At 37.3% G+C, this 23,731-nt stretch overlaps 1 protein-coding gene across 1 annotated transcript in view; it reads right to left on the minus strand.

The window, feature by feature from the left end:
- Positions 1 to 16,364: 16,364 nt before the first annotated feature.
- Positions 16,365 to 23,731, minus strand: part of dcc (DCC netrin 1 receptor) — a 212,975-nt gene continuing 205,608 nt past the window's right edge. The window contains exon 29 of the mRNA XM_085926817.1: positions 16,365 to 20,452. Within this exon, the coding sequence (XP_085782943.1) occupies positions 20,363 to 20,452 (90 nt within the window). The 3' untranslated portion in view covers positions 16,365 to 20,362. The remainder of the gene's footprint in view (positions 20,453 to 23,731) is intronic.

Consider the following 23,731-nt stretch of genomic DNA (forward strand, 5'->3'; position numbering starts at 1 on the left):
AAAATTTGGGTTGTATAGATTTCAGTATAGCTAAATGTCTTCCTCTGACTAATCAAATTAGCTATTCCGTTTTAAAAAAAACAACAACAAAAAAACAACACCCAAACATTATAGAAAGGCGGCATGGTGGCCTAGTCCGTCCCAAAAAAAACTTACCCAAGCATTGGTTAGCCCATTCACCTCACAGTTCAGAGGGTGTGGGTTTGATTCCACCTCTGGCCTTCCCTGTGTGGAGTTTGCATGTTCTCCCCGTGCCTGCGTAGATTTTGCCGGGTAACTCCAATCTCCTCCCACATCCCAAAAAGGTTGGCTGATTGAGCACAAATTGCCCGTAGGTGTGTGAGTGAGAGTGCGGACGGTTATTCGTCTCTGTGTTCCCTGCGATTGGCAGACAACCAGTTCAGGGTGTTCCCCCTATGTTTTGATGACTGCTGGGATAGACTCCAGCATGCCCGCGACCCCCGTGGGGAAAAGGAGTACAGAAAATGGATGGATGGAACATTATAAAAGCAACATTGAGAATGACACCCCCACTGCTCAATTTTAAAATGTTATATTAAACAAAAACACATTTCCATAAATCAGTGGTTTCCATTCAGGTAATGTATTCAGATTATTCAGTTAAAAATATACAAAAAGATATTCCGCTTTCATCCTGTGGTAGAAGTGTGTCACTTGCTGAAAACAAGACACTCCATCTGCACAGCAGGCAGGATTTAAGGGAATTTCTAAATAGATTGTCTCAATATGATCTTGCATAAATCAATGCTTCTCAATGAGTTCAAATCTGCTAGCAGTCCTGTTATGGTAAGGTGCTATTTTGACACTTTCCTTTTTTTGTAGATTTCTTTTTCAAATTTGAATGGACAAATTGCAGAGCCCATGCAACTGTAAGGCAAACGATACTCATGTGTTAAATCAGTAGGAACCAGTTAACTTTTCAGTTCTGCTTCAAGAAACACTCAGTTGTTAGCTATGCTGGATGTGGGACATGGTTTGCAATGGTTTGTTATTTGAGAGATTTCCAGTAAATTCTGTATGAAGCTTGGGAGAAAGGCATTCAAGCGTTTCTTTTTTTCTACCACGAGTCAGAAGCCTTTTGGCTGGTCAAGATAGGTCACATCTAACATGGAAGGCAGACATTCTAGAATTTCTGTCTACATAGAAATATTCAGTCTATTTATCATCTGTTAAGATGGTACAACACCTTATACCACAGGTGTCAAATTCAAGGCCCGGGGGCCAGATACGGCCCGCCGCATCATTTTATGTGGCCCGCGAAGGCAAATTGTGCATCAAATTCGTGTGTCATTCCTAGATTTGCCAATTGTCTTCACTTTTAATATATATTTTTTAAATGTTTGACCAGTTTTTACTCGTCTGATTTGAAAACGAATTATTTGTCTGTTTGTTTTGTAGCTTTTACTGTATATAATATGAGGTGCTCATACATTTATTTGGGTTGACAGTCAAAATGGCCCTCCAAAAGAAGCTATGACTACAATGCAGCCCGTGAAAAAAAATAGTTTGACATACCATGGAACCTTGATTCAATTGACTCAGAAACAATGAATGCGAGATTCACAGAAAATAGTGTACAGACCAATGTTTCCATTAATTTCCCATTCACACAAACCCATTGGGCATTTCTTGGGCCATGGCGAGCTACATTAGACTTGCTAATAAATTACATGATGCAGGTATGTTACAAAATTACAAAAAGAGGATGATGTTGAGTCGAGATTTGCACCATGAATAAAAAAAGTGTGTTTATAAGTATTGATTACAGATTAAGGACTTTATGCCACTTTTTTGTTGTGAATCGACCCACAGAACAGTAGATTAGGAGTGCATGGGACAGGCATAGTCTTTAGGATTTTGAGTGGGGTAACTGACTTCATGGAAGTACATTGAAGTACAGTATATAAAACTGCTACTGTAGTCAGCCTTGTGCCTAAACTACCGTTGGTGATCTTTAAGCAATTACATTTTTTGTTCCAGATGAGAAATTTACATTTCTGAAGGACCCCAATTTTGTTGTTATTCACTATAATTCTAGGATGAGCAACCGTGTAACCCAAATAATTCTTCAAAAAATGCTGATAAAAATGAAAAGAATGCAAAAAAGAAAAAACATTGTGTTAAAGATAATTGAGTTTCTTTCGGCTTAATGTCAAGGTCCGATTTGTGAACATATCAAATTAAAATCCTCCAGTATGGTGAGCTGACTACGGATTGTTCTTGTTTTGGTTCTTAATGTGAAGATGGAATTCAGGTTCTGCTCAGTGGAGGGCAGCTCTATTCAAATGGGATACAGGGCTGGAGGACACCACAAAACCTAAAAAAAAAAACCTCAGATATTTTTGTAGATTGACTGTAACTAACTAATACGGAGCAAGATTTTTCTAACCTAACAAGGGAGATGGATGGTTTGTGTCATTTCGAATTTAGGTTGGGAAAAGGGCAGGAACTGAGAGAACAAATGTTCAACAAAACCTGTCATATCCATAACAAGCGAGGTTAACACAGACGTGTGAAAGCATACTTCTGTATTTTCATTTTACTAAATGTTGTTCAGTTGTCTTGAGAATCAAGTCAATGCTTCACTATATTCGTACTATCCATCCATCCATTTTCTATACCGCTTGTATCCACGGTGGTCGCAGGTGTGCTGGAGCCTATCCCAGCAGTCAGTAGGCATTAGGCAGGGTCACCCTGAACCGGTTGTCAACAAATCGCAGGACACACAGAGACAAACCGCACTTGCACTCACACCTACGGGCAATTTTGAGTGCTCAATCGGCCTACCAAGCATGTCTTTGGGATGTGGGAGGAAACTGGAAGAAACCAGAGAAAACCCATGCGGGCACAGGAAGATCATGCAAACTCAACCCAGGGAGGACTAGAGGTTGAGTCAAACTGGTACCCTCCAAACTGTGAGGCGGATGTGCTCACCAGTGTGCTACCGTGCTGCCTATATTTGTAATATGTTTACATAAAAATTGTTTCTAATTTCCTTACTGTGCAAAAGCAAAAAAAGTGATGTTTTGAAACATAAAAAGAATCTCAGTCTTGAATTTCAAAAGTGTTTGGAAGAAAAAAAAGTAAGATGATGACTCTTTTAAAATTTGACATAAAGCTACACTTTGGTACAAATACTGCCATTTTGGTAAAAAAAAAAAAAAAAAAAAAGGCCGCTCCAGACATACAGACTTGACTCAACACCTCTTCACTTCTATCCTGGGGCTGTGCTCTCAGCTTGACCTGATCTACCTCCTCCTCCATCATGTGTTCGAGGCTCCAGACACAAGGCCTGATCCATCTGCCGTCTCGGGCCAACGCCAGAGGTGCCTTTTGGTTTAATCATGAGTGCCTCTTTGTGTTTGTGTTAACCTGTGTGTAATAGCCCGGCAGTTGACTTGGTGTATTTTGATGAGCTCTACTTACTCATTTGTGGCATTTGTTTGCAACTTTGAAATTACTGGATTTTTTAAAAGCTATTTTCATGCATGTGCACACCCTACAGGTATAGTGTTACTACTCATGTGTAATTTGGTTAATTATACAAGCAGTGGTGCATCCGGGAAAAGTCTGATTTCCAGATAATCTTTTTTCTTACATTTATTATTTTCTTTCAAATAAAATCATTAGAAAGGGATGCTCGTCACCACTGTTTTGAGTACTCAATCATCGACTGACTCACATTCCCCCCTCCAATCATCCATCCATCCATTTTCTGAACCGCTTTGTCCCCACGGGGGTCGCGGTCGTGCTGGAGCCTATTCCAGCCGTCATCGGGCAGTAGGCGGGGGACACCCTGAACTGGTTGCCAACCAATCGCAGGGCACACAGAGACGAACAACCATTCACACTCGCACTCACACCTAGGGACAATTTGGAGTGCTCAATCGGCCTATCAAGCATGTTTTTGGGATGTGGGAGGAAACCGGAGTGCCCGGAGAAAACCCACGCGGACACGGGGAGAACATGCAAACTCCACACAGGGAGGGCTGGAGCTGGAATCAAACCCGCACCCTCCTAACTGTGAGGCGGACGTGCTAGCCAGTGCGCCACCGAGCCGCCCCCGCCAATCAATCACAATTAAATCAATGGCAAATTTCTATTCTCATGATTTCTAATTTCTAGTTCCTAATTGTGAAATGTAACTGGTATTGGCCGCTTTTTTGAGTACTGATATTGTATTTTTTGGACTAAAAGTTGCTCCGGAGTAGAAGTCGCACCAGCCATAAAATCCACAATAAAGTGAAAAAAAACATATATAAGTCACACCAGAGTATAAACATATATAAGTCGCACCGGAGTATAAGTCGCACTTTTGGGGCAATTTTTTTTGTCAAAATCCAACACCAAGAACAGACATGAACCAGCAACAACAGGCTAAAAGGTACAGCATGCTAACGTCACATATACACAAACGAGGAGCTGAGAACGGGCCTGACATAGCATTCAGAGTTATTCAAATAACTATTACATAAATAACACATTTATCAAATCATCTGTGTCACCCTAATTCATTGAATCCATCAATGGTCCTTTATGTAAACAATGCCATGTATGCGCCGCGTCGCTGACCCCGGACTCGTCGTGAGTTGCCGTTCTAATTATTCCACAGACCAATCAAAAGATTAAATAACTATCATATAAACAAGAATATTATCAAACGATCTGTGTCACTCCAAATCATTAAATCCATCGATCAAATTCCTCGTCCTTTATGTCAACAACGCCAGACAGATCTAGTATATAACTATAATGTAGCGTTAACGAAGTACCAGGTAAGACGTGGGTTTGGTAAATGGCTCTTTATTTAACAAAACAAGAGTTCAACGAGTCAATAACTACTGAACTGTAACGATAAAAACATATACAAGTTGCTACACTAAATAAAATATATCAAATAACTATAACATAAATAACAAGTTTTTCTAACCTTCTTTGTCACTCCAAATCATTAAATCCTTCAAACTCTTCGTCCTTCGTGTCACTTACAAACAAAGCCGCTAATGATGCCGGTAGTACATGGGGCCATTCGTCATTTTCGTCATCCCGTGATCGAATCCTTTGTCCTTTATGTAAACAACCGCTACGCGCCGCGCCGCTGACGTCACTTGCACTTCAAATTACAGTAATCCCTTGCTACATCGCACGTTTATCGCGGTTTCACTACATCGCGGATGTATGAATTTTGAAAATTTGTGAACAAATTCACATCTAAGTTGCTCCTGAGTATAAGTCGCCCCTCCCACCCAAACTATGAAAAAAAAAAAACGCGACTTATAGTCCGAAAAATATGGTACCTTAAAAATAAGGCTGGTATTGTTACGATACCGATATCTGGTATTGGTACCATCCCTAATTCTAAACCATTGTGGAAATAAGTAATATAGTCTCAGTACCTTATATTTTATGTCCAACAACTAGTTGCCATTTTCCCACTGTGGAACTTGGACAATAACTCTCCAATTCTAAAGTGCCTTGGTTTATATGGTTTATATTTGACATTAAGCAAATTCTTACTCTTTTTAGTTGTTGGCAAAGCTGGTCATGAATAAAAAGTAATTCTTAACACATTCCACACCACGGCAAAATCCATCAGAACAAGTGTCATCCGATAACCGGGCCTTTTGTTGACTTCAAAATCTCAGAAGGGGGGAACCAGTATCAAATATGACCTCAGTGTGAACCCTGCTTTGAGGGAACAAGTTGAATACAAAATGCCACAAAAATTGAGTTTTTATTTATAAGCTCACTTCAACTATGTTTTCCACTCTAAATAAGACTTCTTTGGAATTGTGGCAGACTCTAGACTTTTTTTTCCTCCCAGTATCAAATATATCATTTCATTCATATCTTTGATCACCATGATATTCACCTCACAGTAAATCTATACTTTACTTGCATGTCTAAAGATGCCACAAAACAGATGGAATTCTCACCTAAACAATAGCTCAGTTGGCGTTAGAAATGTGTGTATTACAATGATCTGGATTTTTTTTCAGTTACACCGTTATATTCACAAAGTAAATTTGAATAATTCAAAGTTATCCACCTTGTTTTATTATTTCTTTGCAATCTAATTAAAATCTTCTCAGAAACAAATTATGAATTCAAGCGTCAACTAGGTGCTGCTTCTTGTCGTGCTGAAGCATGTTCCTGCTGGTACCTCATTTCTATGAAATGAATAGGAAGTGAATCTGACAGCACTCTGTTCACCAACTGACGGCCAATTATCCCAGTTTGCACAATGAAATGAAAGAGACTTCTTGGACTATTCTTGGACTATGAATTAATGTGCAATGGAAAATTATAATATATATATAGCTGTGGTTTTTTTTTTTTTGAAGTGACACAAGACGAAGATTATGATGGATTTAATTATTTAAAATTTTTGTTTATATTATTGTTATTTGATATATAGTTTATATATTGTTATAATGGCCTGTGGAATAATTCGAACTGCAACTGATGACGAGTCCGACGTCAGCGGCGCGCTGCACACGTTGTTAACATAAAGGACGAAGAATTTGATCGATGGGTTTAATGATTTGCCGTGATACAGATGGTTTGATAAAATTGTTGTTTATATTATAGTTATTTGATATATAGTTTACATATCGTTATATGGGCCTGTGGAATAATTTGAACTGCAACTGACGACGAGTCTGACGTCAGCGGCACGCCACACGCGCCGTTGTTTACATAAAGGACGAAGAATTCGATCGATGGATTTAACAATTTGGAGTGACAGATGGTTTGATAAAATTGTTGTTTATATTGTGGAATAATTTGAACTGCAACTGACGACGAGTCCGACGTCAGTGGCGCACTGCACATGCGGCGTTGTTTACAGAAAGGACGAAGAATTCGATCGATGGATTCAATGATTTGGAGTGACACAGATGGTTTGATAAATCTATTATTTATGTTATAGCTATTTGAATAACTGTTAATGTTACGTCAGGCCCGTTCTCAGCTCCTCGTTTGTGTTTATGTCACGTTAGCATACCGTAGCCTGTTTTTGCTGCCTGTACTTGGTGTTGGATTTTGTCAAAAAAATTTCCCCCAAAATGCGACTTAAACTCTTTTTTTCCCCTTTATTGTGCACTTTATGGCTGATGTGACTTGTACTCCGGTGTGACTTTTAGTCAGAAATATATATATATATATATATATATATATATATATATATATATATATATATATATATATATATATATATATAATTTATTTATTTATTTATTTATTTATGAATTGAGAATCATAGAAACATGAATTATATTTAATGATGCATCATTTACTGGCCATTTATTAATTGAGTTACACCTACCTATTCAGAAATAATTCTAATCTAATTTTGCTCAATCTGCCCTCCACTGTTTTTTCGGTGAGGAATCCTCACCAGAACATCTTGCGTGGCATTTGTCAATCCACTTTTATTTATTTTTTTCTTTGCAGAGGTTTTATTGTTTTTCATGGCTATAGAACCAATTGCCTCGATTTTTTTCATTGATTTTTCATTCAACCTTAGCTTGTTCTTCCTAGAATGTTTTTTTTTTTTCATTTTCATTGCATTTCCCAATGTTTTTGTCATAAGTCTAACTTGTTTTTGTTTTCACCAGCTCTGTTAAGGTGTGGTAATTTAGTTTTAATATAGTTTTAATAAAAGTTTTTAATATATTCAGTGTCAACTATCCAAAAGTATATATACCCATACCCTTGAACATAACGTTAATGTTTGATAAATTAATAACAAAGCCCAGCTCAGCTTGAGAAAACCGGTGAGCCGTGATTGGTCGTACCTTGAGCAACTGTGATGTAATTTTCAGTCGAGAGCAATGGGAAAATGGCCGCCCCCTGACTTGGATTATGCTGTTAATTCATATTCCACAACCCCGCCATTAATCTGAATAGTATGGTTCGGACTGGTTGGTCTTCATAATTACTCATAAATGAATGGACTATTTCCTCACGCTGTTCACAAAGTTAACTTCACCCCATCTTTGCTTGTGAAAAACTGAAAAGCTAGAAAGTGTTGCAGGCATAAAATGTAAAATGAAAGAAAATTGTATGTAGAATATAAAAAAAATGCAAAAAATATGTTCAGCCTGTCAACTTATTTTTTTCATATAATCGTAGATCTAGTAATTGCTGATTATATTACATGGGCTGCACCTCACTGTACAGGATGCTGTCATGTCTCATAATACAGTGGAGCCTCGGTTTTTGAACGTCCCGGTTCTTACATTCTCGTTACTCTGAGGATTGCATCAACTCTAATCATGCCTCCAAAGGAAGCAAATGGGAGCAGTAAAGCCATCCTAAAACACAAAGACGCTCCTAAAGCAATGCGGCAGTGAGCACCCGGTGCACTGCGGTTGCGCAATCGGACCAAATTAAGATCCCTGCGCACTGAGGCCCACTTAAATTTTGGAGAGTCCATTCGGACTTGAAAAATATTTTCAAAATTTTAGCGACCACTCTGTCACAGTAATGCGATCAGCGCGCTGCAGTTGCGCGATCGGACAAAAATGCGCAAATGAAAAAATGCTTTAAAAAAGCGGTTTTTTGTTGTTGTTGCGTGGAACGGATTAATTTTTTTGTAATGGAGAAACATGATTTGGAATTCGAACAATTCACTTCTCGAACAGCCTTCTGGAACGGATTGTAGTAAAAAAACGAGGCTCCACTGTATGTCATTTTATCCCTTGACTGTCACACTGAATTTATCACGAGTTGTCAAAATCACCTGAATTTTTAATGATTTAATGAAGTCCGTTTGCCGAATCATGAAAATTATGAGAACGGAAGTAAAAGATATGCCAGAAAAGTACAAAGAAATGCCAGAGAGAGATTGTATGCAGCAAAGAGCTGATGAGGTGGTGGAAGCTGATATAATTTGCCTGTCAGAATTAATTAGGACTAAAATGGTGACGCACGTACACACCATGGCATTAATTCCAGAATCTCATTTCAGATCAGATTAATTACTTTCTCACGCTTGACGAAGGAAATCAGCAGCAAAACTGAGGGGATTAACACACACACGCACACGTACACGCGCACACACATGCATGCACACAACCTCACACGCACACACGCGTACACACATGCATGCACATACATATGTATGCACACGCATGCGCACACGCAGGCATATGATCTGAAATGAATTATTCATTTAGTTTGGAACTTTTTCTTTTAAATTGAAAACAAACCAGTGACAGGCATGGTGTAGATGCTCAAGAAACAAGATGGCCAAGGATGTTAATGAAGAAGCAGCAACAGCAATGTGGACATGTTCGATTAGGGTGGACAATCTCTGTACAGTATGATGCTCATATGTAGAATTCTTTTATTATTTTATGCAACCATAACTGCTCAATCAGAACATGAATACAATAACTGTATGAACACACACATACATAGGCAAACACACACGCACACACTGGGGGTGCCTCCCCCCACACTCAGGTACGAAATGGTCATGTGACAAGTTCCCGCCTCAGGTACGAAATGGTCATGTGACAAGTTCCCGCCTTTCTGGACAGTATAAAACAAGCTGACCTGGAGACAGAAGTCGTTGTTTCATCTGCTGCCGTGCCTTGTGTATTGGCCGCCATTAAACAACCCAAGATCTTGCCAATAAAGAACCAACTCTAAACTCCACACCTTTGCTTTCCTGGCTCAACAACGGACATCCCGCACAACACGCAACAAAAAGGATAAGAAATGGTAAGATGCCAGATAACCTGCTACTATTGACTCAGGCTGTTGCCAGTAAGCAAGCTTTGACTTTTGACTTTGACTTTGAACATTTGCAGTGTATAACAATGACACGACAATACACAAGAAAATAGAAATTATTGCACAACATTGCACTGAAAGGCTATCCCTCACTTGCCAAAATCCACACCTTCAGAACCAGAAAATAGTTTAAATCAATAAAGGTGACTTCATAGGACACATCTCGTGCTGCAAGCAGCTCTGCCTCCTCCACAAGCCAAAAAGACGATTTGCAAGAAGTCGATGTCACTCTCTAAATGTCCTTGTAGAGTAGGAAAGTCAACGAGTTGAGTAGTGGTGTCAAAACTGCATTCGATCATTTGAATCAGGTTTGATGGAGGAGGTAAACATCTGAAATGTGCAGTATAGTTGGAAACCCCTGACTTAAACCAAAATAATATATTCCTCTTTAATTTTCTTTAAATTTTAATTTTTGGTTAAATTCAATTAAATTCAATAAAAAAAATAAATCACCTCAAAAAATGCATGAATACAAACAGATAATAAGGGGGGGGGGGCAGATTTCTTTGTGCAAATCTCTACAGATGGCCTTTGGATGATTTCTTAGCTAGCTAGCCAGGCAGCCAGAACTTCTCACCTGCTCACAACCTCAAACCCCGTTATTGTTTGTCTAGCATTCTTCCATTTGTCCCATTTTCTACTCCACTCTGATTAAGGATGATTTGGAAGGGCTCATGTTAGATCTTCTTCCAATCTTTTATGAAAGTGATAAACAAGCTGGATCTTGGAAAATGTGCCTGGCAAAGAACTAGTCATGGTGCTCATAGAGTCCTCCCACCATCTGCTTTGGACACCATGTTTGTACATATAGTATTGGCCCACTTGCTTTCCTCCTGTGCTTCTGTTTGAATCTCATCGAGAACAAGTTGATAGTTCTTCTTCCCATGGGCTGTCATAATTTGGGAAATGTGCCCAGTTCTGCCTACCACTATGTACTGTTTGTTTTCTTTCCTTTAAGCGAAAATAATCAAATGGAACCCTCAAATGAATTCGTGAGACTCAAAGCAGGGATTTTCTTTTGTCTGCCTTGAACACCCCCTTGGCAGCCTGACAAGAACAAACAAGACATTCTTGAATCACTCCGCAAAATTGGGAAATCAATTACACAATTGGATATATTTAAGTCTGAGTCCTCAGGATGCGAGAATATGGCATATAGTTATTAGTTTTGATTTTCCTAGATACGTATTGTATACACAAATTACTATATCTTAGTTGTTTTGGTTGGGAAGTACTCATGCATGCCAACACTGTCTACTTTGAAATAGTGAAGATTTCAGAGTAGCACTGTCATTGTTGAAATCTTAACTAAACTGTCTTTTATATACATTTACAATAAAAAAATAAATATATATTTTCACCACTCTCACAATCCCATCCATCTAAAATTGGAACAAGTCATGAAATATTCATGTTCTCCAAGTTTTCCAAAAAGTTCAAACTTACTCACCTAAAATTCAGTCTGGTTCAACAAAAACAGGCAAAATGCTTTAACAAATGTTTTCAAATTTCCCAATGCAAAGGCCTTCACAACCTGTAGAATGAGTTGGGAAGACTGATATGAGCATGCAATTAAAAACTAAAACAGACATTTACAGTAGAAATCTGAAATTGCAAAAACCCAAACAAAGAAAAGGAAAGCAAATGAGACCGTCAGTCACTCCCAAATTTAAACAGTGATGTTAGTTCAGGTTTTCTGCACCCTCTCCTTACTTTGTTCACTCAAAGCCAACTTCACACTGCTTGAGTCAAGTCAAACATATTGATGTTTTAAACTTTAAAGTGCAGTTTAGTTCTTTGAATGATTTTTCACGTTTGTTCAGAGTAGTCGCCATGGTGATGTGTCATTTGTGTTTGCAGTGATAGGTCCTCTCCCTTTCTTCCTGTTGCTTCAAACAGTAAGATGACTTTCACACATCACTCAAATAGAATCTGAAGGACCACATACAATCCATTACCATGGTGTTTGGCATTAACCATCCGTGAAAATGGATTCTGAAAACTGCATGCATGCCACATTGTGACCTTGTGACCTCGCAACTGTCATCCCTGGAAATTAATAAGATTCAAATCTGAATTGCATTCTATTTGACAAAACTTGTGGACATGACGGTTAAGATGTGACAGAAAATATGATCCCAATGTAGCATAACAACAAACAATAGCTGTTCAGCAAAATCACATTCCTGATTCTCGTAAGGATATAAATAATATGGCTATATGCACTTTAGGGAAACACAAAGAGGCTTAAAATTAAGCGGTGAAAATAAAAAGTGAGTGGGTGGCACAAACAGAACCTGTGGGTATTAACATTTTTTTTTTTGTGGAGAGAAGAGTAGACTGAACAAGAGAAAGGAAACTGGATAGGCAAAGACAAAAGCAATCATACTTCAGTTTTTTAAATCGCTGACAAGAGCTTACCCATACTCTGGATATTTTTTAACCCTAACTCTTAACACAGAGTTGCACCTACAAAACACAATTAGCTAAATGGAAAATGTCCTTCTCAAAAACACATCTTGTTAAATATATCTTTATCTATTATAGATAGATGGTGCTCTAGAAATATCTATCTTTCAAAATAGAACACATCATTCTCTGTACACAAGAAATCTGACTCAAAATGAAATTATTCTGTCAAAGAATAACACTTGTTTTCATTTCACAAGGTACATGTCGTCAATGAAAGTACACCAGGTTTCAAAATACTGGCTATTGATGACATTACAAAAACTGCATAGACTTTTATGTTTCAGTTTCATACAGAACAAAACATGCAATCCACCATTTTTACACTAAATTTGTTGGTTGGGAACTATATAGCCACATCTAATGTTCACATTCAAAAGCATTCCAGTCAAAAGCAAATCTTATTTTTTTCTTTACTGTTTATTACAGAAGGTACAGTAGAAATAATAAATACTAAATGTTTAAAATAGAACAGAAACAGTTTTACATTATTGTTTACAGTTAACAAAATATCCATGCATTCTGAACAAAACAAAACAGTAAAAAGCATAGATAAGCCCAGATGAAATAACACTCCTCAAAATCCTCCTTTTACGTAACCCCTGCCACTGAGTCTAAGCCACACTGGAATCAGTAATTTATCAGATGTGCATCAATTATTCAATTGTTTGTTTATTATCAGCTGAGATATATCGCCTTTGAACTGATACAATTGCAGAAGCAGGTGTTTTTATACTGTATCTGAGGTTTGGAACATTGTTTTAACTATTGTCGGGTATTGTGTGTGAACATTAAAAAATAATAAAAAATCAAACCATAATTTTGTTGGGGGTATAGCTTGTCTATTACTGAAATCTGTTTTCTGTTAAAGAAAGGTGTTTGACTGCATATTGTGTGGAAATGACATGAAATGTGTGAATGGTATGGCCGCAAAATACCAATGCTGTGCTATCTGTGTTTAGTTTTAAAAATGTGACAACTGTTTGGACAAATACTTGTTAGCGACTGAAAAAAAATACCGTAATTTTCAGACTATAAGTCGCTCCGGAGTATACGTCGCAGCAGGCATAAAATGCACAATAAAGTGGAAAAAAACCATATATAAGTCGCACCGGCGTATAAGTCGCACTTTTGGGACAAATTTATTTGTCAAAATCCAACACCAAAAACAGACATGAACCAGCAACAACAGGCTAAACGATACGGTATGCTAACGTGACATATACACAAATGAGGAGCTGAGAACGGGCCTGACGTAACATTCAGAGTTATTCAAGTAAGTATTACATAAATAACACGTTTATCGAACCATCTGTGTCACCCCAATTCATTAAATCTATCGATCGTGCTTTATGTAAACAATGCCGCGTATACGCCGCATATGCTGACGTCGGACCCGTTGTAAGTTGCATTCCTAATTATTCCACAGACCCATATAACGATATATAAAGTATATTTCAAATAACTATCATATTACAACAATATTATCAAACCATCTGTGTCACTTCAAATCATTAAATCCATCGATCAAATTCCTCGTTCTTTATGTCAACAACGCCGCGCGTGTGCTGCAGAGATCAAGTATATAACTATGTTGTAGCGTTAACAAAGTACCAGGAAAGACGTGGGTTTATATAACAACAATATTATCAAACCATCTGTGTCACTGCAAATCATTAAATCCATTGATCAAATTCCTCGTTCTTTATGTCTTTATGATATATAATGTACTGTCAAATTAAAAAAATACTCCGATGTGTATATTTTAGAAGGAGGTGGAAACAAAATATGAGCTTACATTTTCCCCCTGCTGGATTCTCCTCACCTATTTTCACACATGAAGAGTAATTAACCCCTCATGGTACCCCCTGTAGCATAGTAACTATGGCATACGGACCACTGACTTTACCATGACTGGGTCAGTCTCCACCCCCAAGCTGCTCTCCATTGGGAACACGTGTCCAAAGTGTATGAAGAATCTTTAGAGACACCAGATGGAGGTAGCTAATGCTGATGCAACCTCAGTACGATTCATCTTCATCTTCTACAATTCCTGCATTCCTTTATGAGACAGAACCTCCTTGTCCCTTAAGCCAAACCTTTAAGGGATTATAATAATGTTTATTTTCTTTGCAGATGATGACACATGATGAATAATATTTGTGTTGTTGCTAGGTCAGAGGAGGATTGGAAGGTTGCAGTTAGTGAAGTTTAAGAACTTTTAACAATATTATATTACTGACAGTGTAATGTTAAAGGTAAGACATTTTTATAAACAAGCTTTTGCATGACAGTTTTTTTGTCATGCAAAAGCTTGCTGTCTTCAGTACCCTTTTTAAATTTTTGTCTGTTCTCAAACAGAAATTGGCCATGATGGCTATGTTTCACCACTCAAGATATTCACACAAACAACAGCAGTGAAATCTGGCGATTGGTTGTAAAGGGAAGAAAAAAATAACTCTCGAATTGAGTCAGTGTTTTGTTTTGTGTTACACTTTTAGAAAACCACCCATATATGATGGCATCCTTCATTTTCGGGTTGCATCTCTTTAAAACACCTGGGCGGTGAAAGAAAACACATTTCGCAGAGTGGAGAATGAATTCTTTCACACTGCAGTCAAGGCGCCAAATGTTAAGTCAAGTTTGAAAGCCTCTTGTGTGTGAGTGAGCTCGTGTATTCACCCATACTGCCATTACATTGAGAATCACTTCATTGGGATGAAAAATCAGAATTAGTTTTGTATCAAAATTTTATTTATTAAACCAAGAATGCACAATTGAAATAACTTTTCTATAAAAAGGATCATGGATCTGTTCTACAGTGCATTACAAAACCTGCAGTTGTATACAACATTGTGGATAGAAACATCCTACTATTTTATCTCAAACACATCACAATCTCAGCTCTTGTTCATTCACAAAAAGAAAAACACTAAAATATTGCAGCTACATAGCTAATTTGGTTATAATGACTCTATGATTGAACTTTTCAAAGGATGAAGTGAAACTATTTACTTGATGCTGCCCCATCTGCCAGCTCCTCTGTTGAACACCGATGTTCTGGATAAAATGAAGTCATTGTGTGTGTGTGACGAGAGATAAGTACGGTTTTAATTTGGCTTTTTCACCATAGTGGAGTCCAATTATTTTTTTCTCCCCCTGTTTCTATTCAGACACAATTACTTTCTTCTTGCCCATCACTGCACTGATTCCATCTCTTTTGCACGTGCACCAAAATCAGACCACGTTCATAGTCCACCTCTGGCCAACTTAACTTTGTTAATTGTTTTTTTTGTAACTTCACCCCTTTGGAATAACCAATCTCTTCCATCTAAGGGTAAAGTGTCCAAAAGGGAAAAAAAAAAGCTTTTTCTTTGTAAACTGCGCATTCCTGAATGTTCACTCAAGCAGCTCTAGGTGGTGTTTCTAAGTTTCACACAGTCACCACAGGACAAATTCAAGCTCTTTACTGTCAGGTTCAATACTTTACTGCCTTTCTGGGGTGCGTTGATAAAATAAAAATAAAAGTTGGCTTTTGGATGCAATGAAAATAATGGATGTTTATGGGATTACAGGACCAGGTGACATAACATTGGGGGGAAAGTTACAAGCATACAAAATAGAGACAATAAAGTAAAAAAAAAAAATACAGGTGACTGCTGCCTATTAAAATAGCTGTTTTTTCCCCTGGTATAAAATATTAGATGAGGTATTCGATATAAGTAACAAAACATCACTTCAGGAGTCACACTGGTCAGGGTATGTCATTATCAATACATAGTTTATTGTTATAAGGGATGACTGCATAGATGTGAACCTCAATCTACAAAGTTTAGACTGAAATAAACAAAAAATGATGGTGACTGTGTGTCCTCATAAGGGAAGCAAACTATTTTGTAACCTAATACTGTTTGTAACATTAGACACCTTTTAAAGCAATAAACAAACACACAGAAAAAAACAAAACTCCAAAGTGCATATTTTTTTTCTTTTTACTAAACAAAATGTACATCGGCAGAAATAGCACATGGTTATAAATAAACATTTTAATGATCGCTCATAATAAGGTAAAGGATACAAATAACAATAATAATATATTAAATTTGATTATAAAAAAAGTTACTGCTACTCTAGTATACACAGTAAAAATAAAAAAATAACCAGCAGCGGCCTGTACTGTATTTCTGCTGCAGCAACATATTTCTCTACAGTCAAATACACAAATAAGTCATAAAAAAAAGAAGAGTCAATCTTAATTTATGACTGATAAAGGGAAGCCTTCCTATTTATGAAACAGAAAAGGAGTTCAATGTCAGCAACACAGAAAAAAATATTTACCCAATATAACTACATAATCTTATGACATTGTCATTCGGAATTATTCTGGGCTATTTATAATTATAATTTTTGTTCCATTTTATGTCTGCCATCACTACAATGAGCCCCGCCCCCTCCCGCATTGGTTACAAATTTACTGCTCTCTTAAAACTACTAGGCAAAGATTTTACCAATTAAATAAGTTGGTCAATTATTTGGGTTGTTTTGCACAAAAAATGTGTTGTTTTGTGAAAAGCAACCCATGGCGGGTCAAATTGACCCAACTTTCTGGGTCAGTCCAATTTTTAACCTAAGTTGGGTTGTTTTTAACCAACATTTTAAAAGGAACAGTGTTTTCCCAATCCTTAACTGTCCTGTCAGCTTTTAGTTGGGCTTCTCTTCCCTTTGGACTTTTCACATTCACTTCAATGAAAACCTTTTCAGTCATTCTGTGTGCAGGTTCTATTGTTGTCAAAATATAGCCTACAGTATGTCCCTTTTGTGCTGCGTTTCAAAAGTAAGTGATGCTGCCCTTGTATTTGCCACAAAATATGTAGGTAAACTCTCCAGCAAAAACATTTCGACCAAATCAAATAAACTATCTTACCAAAGCAATGTTTTTTTTTTTTTTTTTTTTACTTATTAAAGATAACACTCGTTGAAATGCTGCAGGATCAGGTAAACTATGCATTCTGCAGGTTGTGGGTCATGGAATCTCATGTTTATTATCTTTATTCTGATCTCAATCAGCAATCAGCATGAATGTAAAACGTTTGGCACGAGGTTCAAAATTCATTTTAGTAGAGCTGACACACAATAGTTATTGTAATATGCGTTAAGATTCTGGGCTTAAAATAATAAAGATATATTAAAAAAATATTATTTTAGTAAAAAGGCAACTTTCTCTGGGATACACTGAGTTGTTGCTCTTTAACAATAATTATATATATATAAAAAAAAAAATCCCACTGTTGTTGCAGTCAATCAGGTGAAAGGAAGCAACAACACTATCAGATCCTGAACAAAGAGTCGGATCTTATAAAAACATAACAGAAAGAGCTAACTGACACATTCCATGTAACAGGGATTTGTTTGCTTCTGGTAAACTTTATAATTATTGGGTGAATACTTTCAACTTGTCCTGGATTTACAAGCATCGAGAAGACTTTTTCATTTACGAGATTTTGCGATCAACTAGCAGATCTACTGTGTTTCAATTTTTTGTAAATTGCTATTTACTGGCATGTATTGTTGGACATTTACTTTTAATGTTAACACATATTGTGCACTCATATCGGGAAATGTGAACACTTGACACGTTGATCTTTACACCAAATGTTCCCCTGACTGGAAATTTAAGAAAGAAAAAAGACCCAAATAACAACGTCAATAAATCTACCAGACAATTGCCCACCTTTTCTTAACACCTCCATAATGTAGTTTTCTTTTTAATTATTCTTTTCCTGCACTGTTGTCAGACTGAAGAGGTGGAGGAGTATGACTCGGAGGAGAATGTAAGCTCTTAGCTCACGGTGGATTCATCTCCCAGAGCAGGTTGATGAGTTTGATCCCCACACTGCCTGCATGCCTGCCCTCTGTAACCTTTCATCCCTGCATCCATTCAGCAGAGATGTTACCTTTCTATCGCCTCTGTCCCTGGGACTTTTCCCTGCCGGTGTAAGGGCCCAGTGAGCGTGAGCTTGAATCATAATGTTTGCAACGTCTTTATAATGAATTCGGTGCCTCGTTCCTCTGTGCCCTGCTCACACATGCAAGCCACCCCTGAATATCAATGCGGCTCCTCTGCCTGAGCGCGCTCAGCCTCCCGCAGGATTCTTCTTTTTCATCACACTGAGATAAAGGTCTGTAAATTACAATATGGAGAATAGGGTGACAGTCAAATATGAACCATACTGATGGCTTGTTGTCTTCACCTCACCTGATTAATGAATGACTTGTCATTTTAAGTTGAAAGAGCTTTTTTTTCTTCCTGCTTCTTTCTGCAAACATGCAAAAAATATTCTCCTTCTGAAGTTGCTTAATCACACACTTGAGCTCCAAACCAGTGTGCTAATCAAAAGATTATTTCATGTTTTGAAAAATGGCAAAATCTTAAAGATTGTTGCAAAAATTTCGCTTCTCTGTTTTTTCTTGTAGAACGTCACAAAGAAATCTCCTCAGTCGCAACAGTAAACAATGCCTCTGCTAATGATCCATTTAATTGGACACATTTCATTCTTACTGTCAATACAAAGCAGTTCAAAGGTACTAAAGGCTGGATGTGTTCTACTCTCCTAAAGATCATACTAAATCCAAAATACTGTCGATTGGATGAGCAAGTGTCATTCACAACTGCTTGCATTAACAAAATGGTATCAACAATTTCCCTTATTCATTTTCCTGCTGAGTCATGACTAAGAAGCTCGGAATGTGTCAAACGCAACGGAAACTATGAAAAATACACTTAGTGAAATATCAATTTTTTTCATTTTGGTATTTATATTTCATTTTTTAAAATTTTGTATAAAAACCTGGCCCCTGTGAGGTGTACTGAAAATGAAGTTGTGACCATGTGGGGACTTAAGACTGAATGTGGTACACTGTTTGTTAATGGTATTCAAAATAAAGACTAACTTATTAAGAAGACTCCCACTGAATATGTACTAAAAAAAGTAAAAAAATAAAAACAGTGATCATATTCACTCTCATCGCTACTGTTTGCAATAAACTTTAGGCCCAATCACCACAGAAGAACATTCAACTGACAGACTTGCGTTTGTCGAAATTGAGATGAACACCAAGTATTGTACAACTTCATCCATCTTGATGGTCTTACTGTGTTTCAGCAATGGTCAGTATAAAACTGTCAGTGAAATTGCCAGCCTTGAATTTTAAAGGAAGGCTGCCACGAGGTTCCTTTTTTTTGGCAACAACACCTATCCTGTCAATCCCGTTTACAGAGTTTGTCAGGTCTTGCGGGACTAAAAGCTTGGTCAAGAGCAGTGATAGATGTGAAGTCTACAAATGATTTGGCAATATCTCCCCGACGCATAAGAGTCCAGCCAGAGTTCCAATATTTAAAAAAAATGAAAAATGAAAAAGTGATTCGCATTTGGAAGGAGTTTGTTCGTATGAAAGCAAGACTGATGGAAAACATCCCAATAATGTCAGAGGACTTCCGACAGATGGGGTAAAAGCCCAAAAAAGCAGAAGGTTTTGATGAAACTTGACAGACAATGTCTATTTCACACTGAATGTTCTGTGTGGCAAACCATACTCACATTGCTGTTAGGAGAAAAAAAAAAAAAAAAAGGAAAATGCTCCCAATGGCAATCATGAAAAATAATTGAGGTACAGTCACAGTAACTGAGTTGCAGAGAACTCAGCGAAGGAGAATAGTGAGGAGCTAATAAATACCACAAGGAAGAGAAGAAGTAAAGATCTTAGAATTGTATAATCCTTCCGTTTGTTTCATTAAGTCAAGGTGGTAGGCATTGGGGTTTCCTAGTTTTGTAGTTTCAACTTGGAAGATCCAAAGCAGCTTGAACCCACTGAGGAAGCCCCTCCACCACTGTCTTGTTCCTGGAGTTGTTGATGTCTGATGTGGTTTAACCCAGTACAAACTGAGGTGTGAGTCCCCAGTGGCATCTTCAAACTCAGATGCTGCAGCTGTTTGTGAACACACTGCCGGTGACATCAAAGCTTGAAGAAGTGTTCCTGGTCTGGGGGCCGAGGGTTTAATAGGGAGGGTTTAGAAGGCCGAGCCGGTAATGGCATTTAGCTGTTTCATCAGCCCTTCTAAACTAGCCATCTGCTCCGAAAGGTCATCCTGCTCGTACACCTGTAAAAAAAAAAAACAGAACAGAAAAATAAATAATATACAATATCACAAAACATATCAGTACCTCTTTGTCTATATGTACACAGATATTGTTAAAATTTATTATTTCCTATGTATTCCAACCATACATCCGAAGAACCCCCCTCCTAAAATCCTTTTTCTTCAGCGTCTGTTATGTTCTGTATTTTTTTTTTAACCCTCTGGGCTGCCCCATCTATTTCCCACACCACACACGGAACATGCTTTTAGAGGACAAACTTCAGTTCCACATTTCCCTGGAGCCTTTCCGCCTTGGCCCCGTCAGCCTCAAATGTCCTTCCAATTACAATGCAGCACGCTACACTGAGGACAACACAAACATGGTGGATGTACAATGATTACCAGACTGGTGATCACAGTAATAGGGTGGGAGATGGGTAGTTTATTGGCTCATAGCATGACTCATGGGAAAGGGCCAATTCTTGGGGTAGGGGCTTCTGCTAGTGCCTCATGCAATGAGTTGATAATATTTGAGTCCACTTTGATTTATTGATGAAGTCACGATAGTTTTTGGTTTGCAACTTGCTGTGCTCGATTGTAAAAAATAGCTTGCTTATTCACTCACAATCGCCAGCCCAAACTTCCTGTGAACATATATTATCCATTTTCATTTGAATACCTTATTACCTTGCAAACAGTCGGAAATTTAAAAAATGTAGCACCGATCCACGTAACACAATTGCAGGCTTGCTGCAATACGATATTGCAAATTATTCTTCAAGTAGTTTTAACAATGTTTAGTAGTAATAACATGTAGCAAATAACACGTTTTCTGAAAAATAAATAAAAATCGTCCCATATAGAAAATGCAGAATATTTATATACATAAAGCTTTCGCCACATTATAAAAAAGCCAGACTTTTTTTTTTTTTTTAAACATTAATTGGGCGGATTGCTGCCGTTTTGTTCTAGCTAAAGAATTTTTGTGGATATTTTTTCTTATTTTTCCCAATGACTTACCTTAAGTAAAATCTCACATTGCATTGTAGTCAACTGTAAAATCTTATTGTAAACATTGTTGTGTCAAAAGAGTGACAAATAGTCCTCACCGTAAACACTGGATTGTTTGCATGCTTCAGCAGAGCAACACACATCACTCTTACTGTGACAGTATGATAAAACAGTAGAAAACATTCAAGAATGAGCAAAACTGCTGTCTGTTAAATGAAGTTTAGCAGAGAATGAACATCAACTTTCTTGCCCAAATAAACACACATTGGATGACATTTTTACTTGTTTTAGACTCTTCATCATCCAAAACCAAACTCACCTTGTAAATGTATACAGTGCTGCTGTATACTTCACCAACTCAATGGTGATTCATTCTGCATCTATTTTTGTCAAAGTTTTGTTATCGTTACTTAATAGAGTGGTGTTCTACTTGAAGCTGCTCTTATGAATATATTAAAGCTGACTTCTTGCTGACAGTGATGGATGTTCAATCACAACAAGGATTGAACCGCGACAGCTTTGAAAGCATTTATAAAGAGAATAAAAACAATCAGAAATATCAGTTCATGTATTTAATCATCCACACAAAAATAATCACGTCCATGTCTGCAAATCTACTGGAAGGAACAGCATACGGTGGGGCAAACTACACTTCACACCTCTCAACGTTCTATGACGGTTTGCTAATTACATGTCAGATTAAGCTACGGAAATTGTCAAATCTGAATGGGATTGTTTAAAAGACTCCATCTGTGTGGTATGTATGTGTGTGTGTTTGTGTGTGTGTGTGTCTGTAAAGTATCTCTTACGAACACAGCATTAGAAGCGTGTCGTTGTGAGGCAAACCTGTCCTTCTAGAAAAGAAATGAATGGCCAATTATCTTCTCTGCTACTGCCTAACCAATGTTTCACATATTTGAAGAAATACTTGTTTAAAGTGCAAAAGTACTTGAAAATACATTATTATGTAGAAGCACATAAATGTTCAATGAAAAGGTCCTTCATTATACAGCATTTATCCTGAAATAATGTCCTGAGATCTTTGCATAACTGCTAGAAATGGCTGATTATGGAAGAAAAAAAATCTAAGTAATTTTTATTGATAATGAAATCACGATAGAAATAACTGGTTAAAATGAAGTTTAAAGTGATGGAATTGGAAGTATCAGTGGAAGAGGAAACTAGACATATTACTGAGTTACAAAAATTAAATATATCAGCATCCATTGTGAACTTAGTGGGAAGTAGAAACAGAAATGACAGGTATGACAAGTGAATTTCCCATTTTGAATTTGTCATTAATCTACAATTACAATTTTTACGTAACTCCGCTATTTCCTTTCATTCCATATGCACAAGATTCACATAAAAGGCCATATGCAGTATTTTTTAATGCACAGCTTTTGCCCATTTAACCTTCCACAATCATTCACACTGAGTAAAGCTATAAAAGCTCATGTAGTCCCGTGCCACTGTCAACTGTACTTTGTCCACTTCCGATGGAAATAATAGCTGCTATAAATAAAAGCTATAAAAAGCCCAGTTACTTTTTGATCCCACTTGTTGACCCATAACTCCACATCGATTGGACAAAATGCCCATTCATATTGTCTCTGATTGCCAGCTGACCTGGATGCACTATCTGTTACCCAGCAGTACAACGACACAAAATCTACATATAAGGTCGAAATAACTAAAAGAAACCTAAAGGTTACATTTTCACTGTTCTTTTATCTTGCAGGATAAAAAAAATAGTTTATTAATGCAAGACACTCTCTTGGGACATTGCGTTCACATTGTGACAAAAACAATATTACATTGAAAAAGAGATACGATTCATGGATGGTAGTTTATGAATATTCTAACTTAATCTCTGTACAAATAAGACCGACATCCTCTATTTTAAGGGACAGAAGCTAATATAGTGATTGTTATTTGCAAGTCGTCCGAAATAACAGCAGTCAGTGTGCATAGCCTTCAACCAAGGCTATACCTTGTCCCCTGCCAAAAATAAAATCTAAATGACCAAAGAGAGGTGCAGATTAGTGATTAGTGAGTCCAAGCAATTCTAAATTTTCATTATCTCTGGGAGCAAGCATATTTTTTTAAAATCACTATACAAAGTATGTAGCATCTAAAAAAAAAAAGAGTTACTCCATAATGAAAATGCCAGTTAGGGTTAGGGTTAACCCTAACCCAATTCACAGTCTGTGTATAACTTGTCATGTACGCGTGAAATAGAGAGTACACAGGGATGATGGTTTGCAGTGACCTTTGTTGACCTTTAGC

This window comes from Syngnathus leptorhynchus, chromosome 12 (genome assembly GCF_054491065.1).
Source record: "Syngnathus leptorhynchus isolate UIUO chromosome 12, UIUO_Slep, whole genome shotgun sequence".
Lineage (NCBI taxonomy): Eukaryota > Metazoa > Chordata > Actinopteri > Syngnathiformes > Syngnathidae > Syngnathus > Syngnathus leptorhynchus.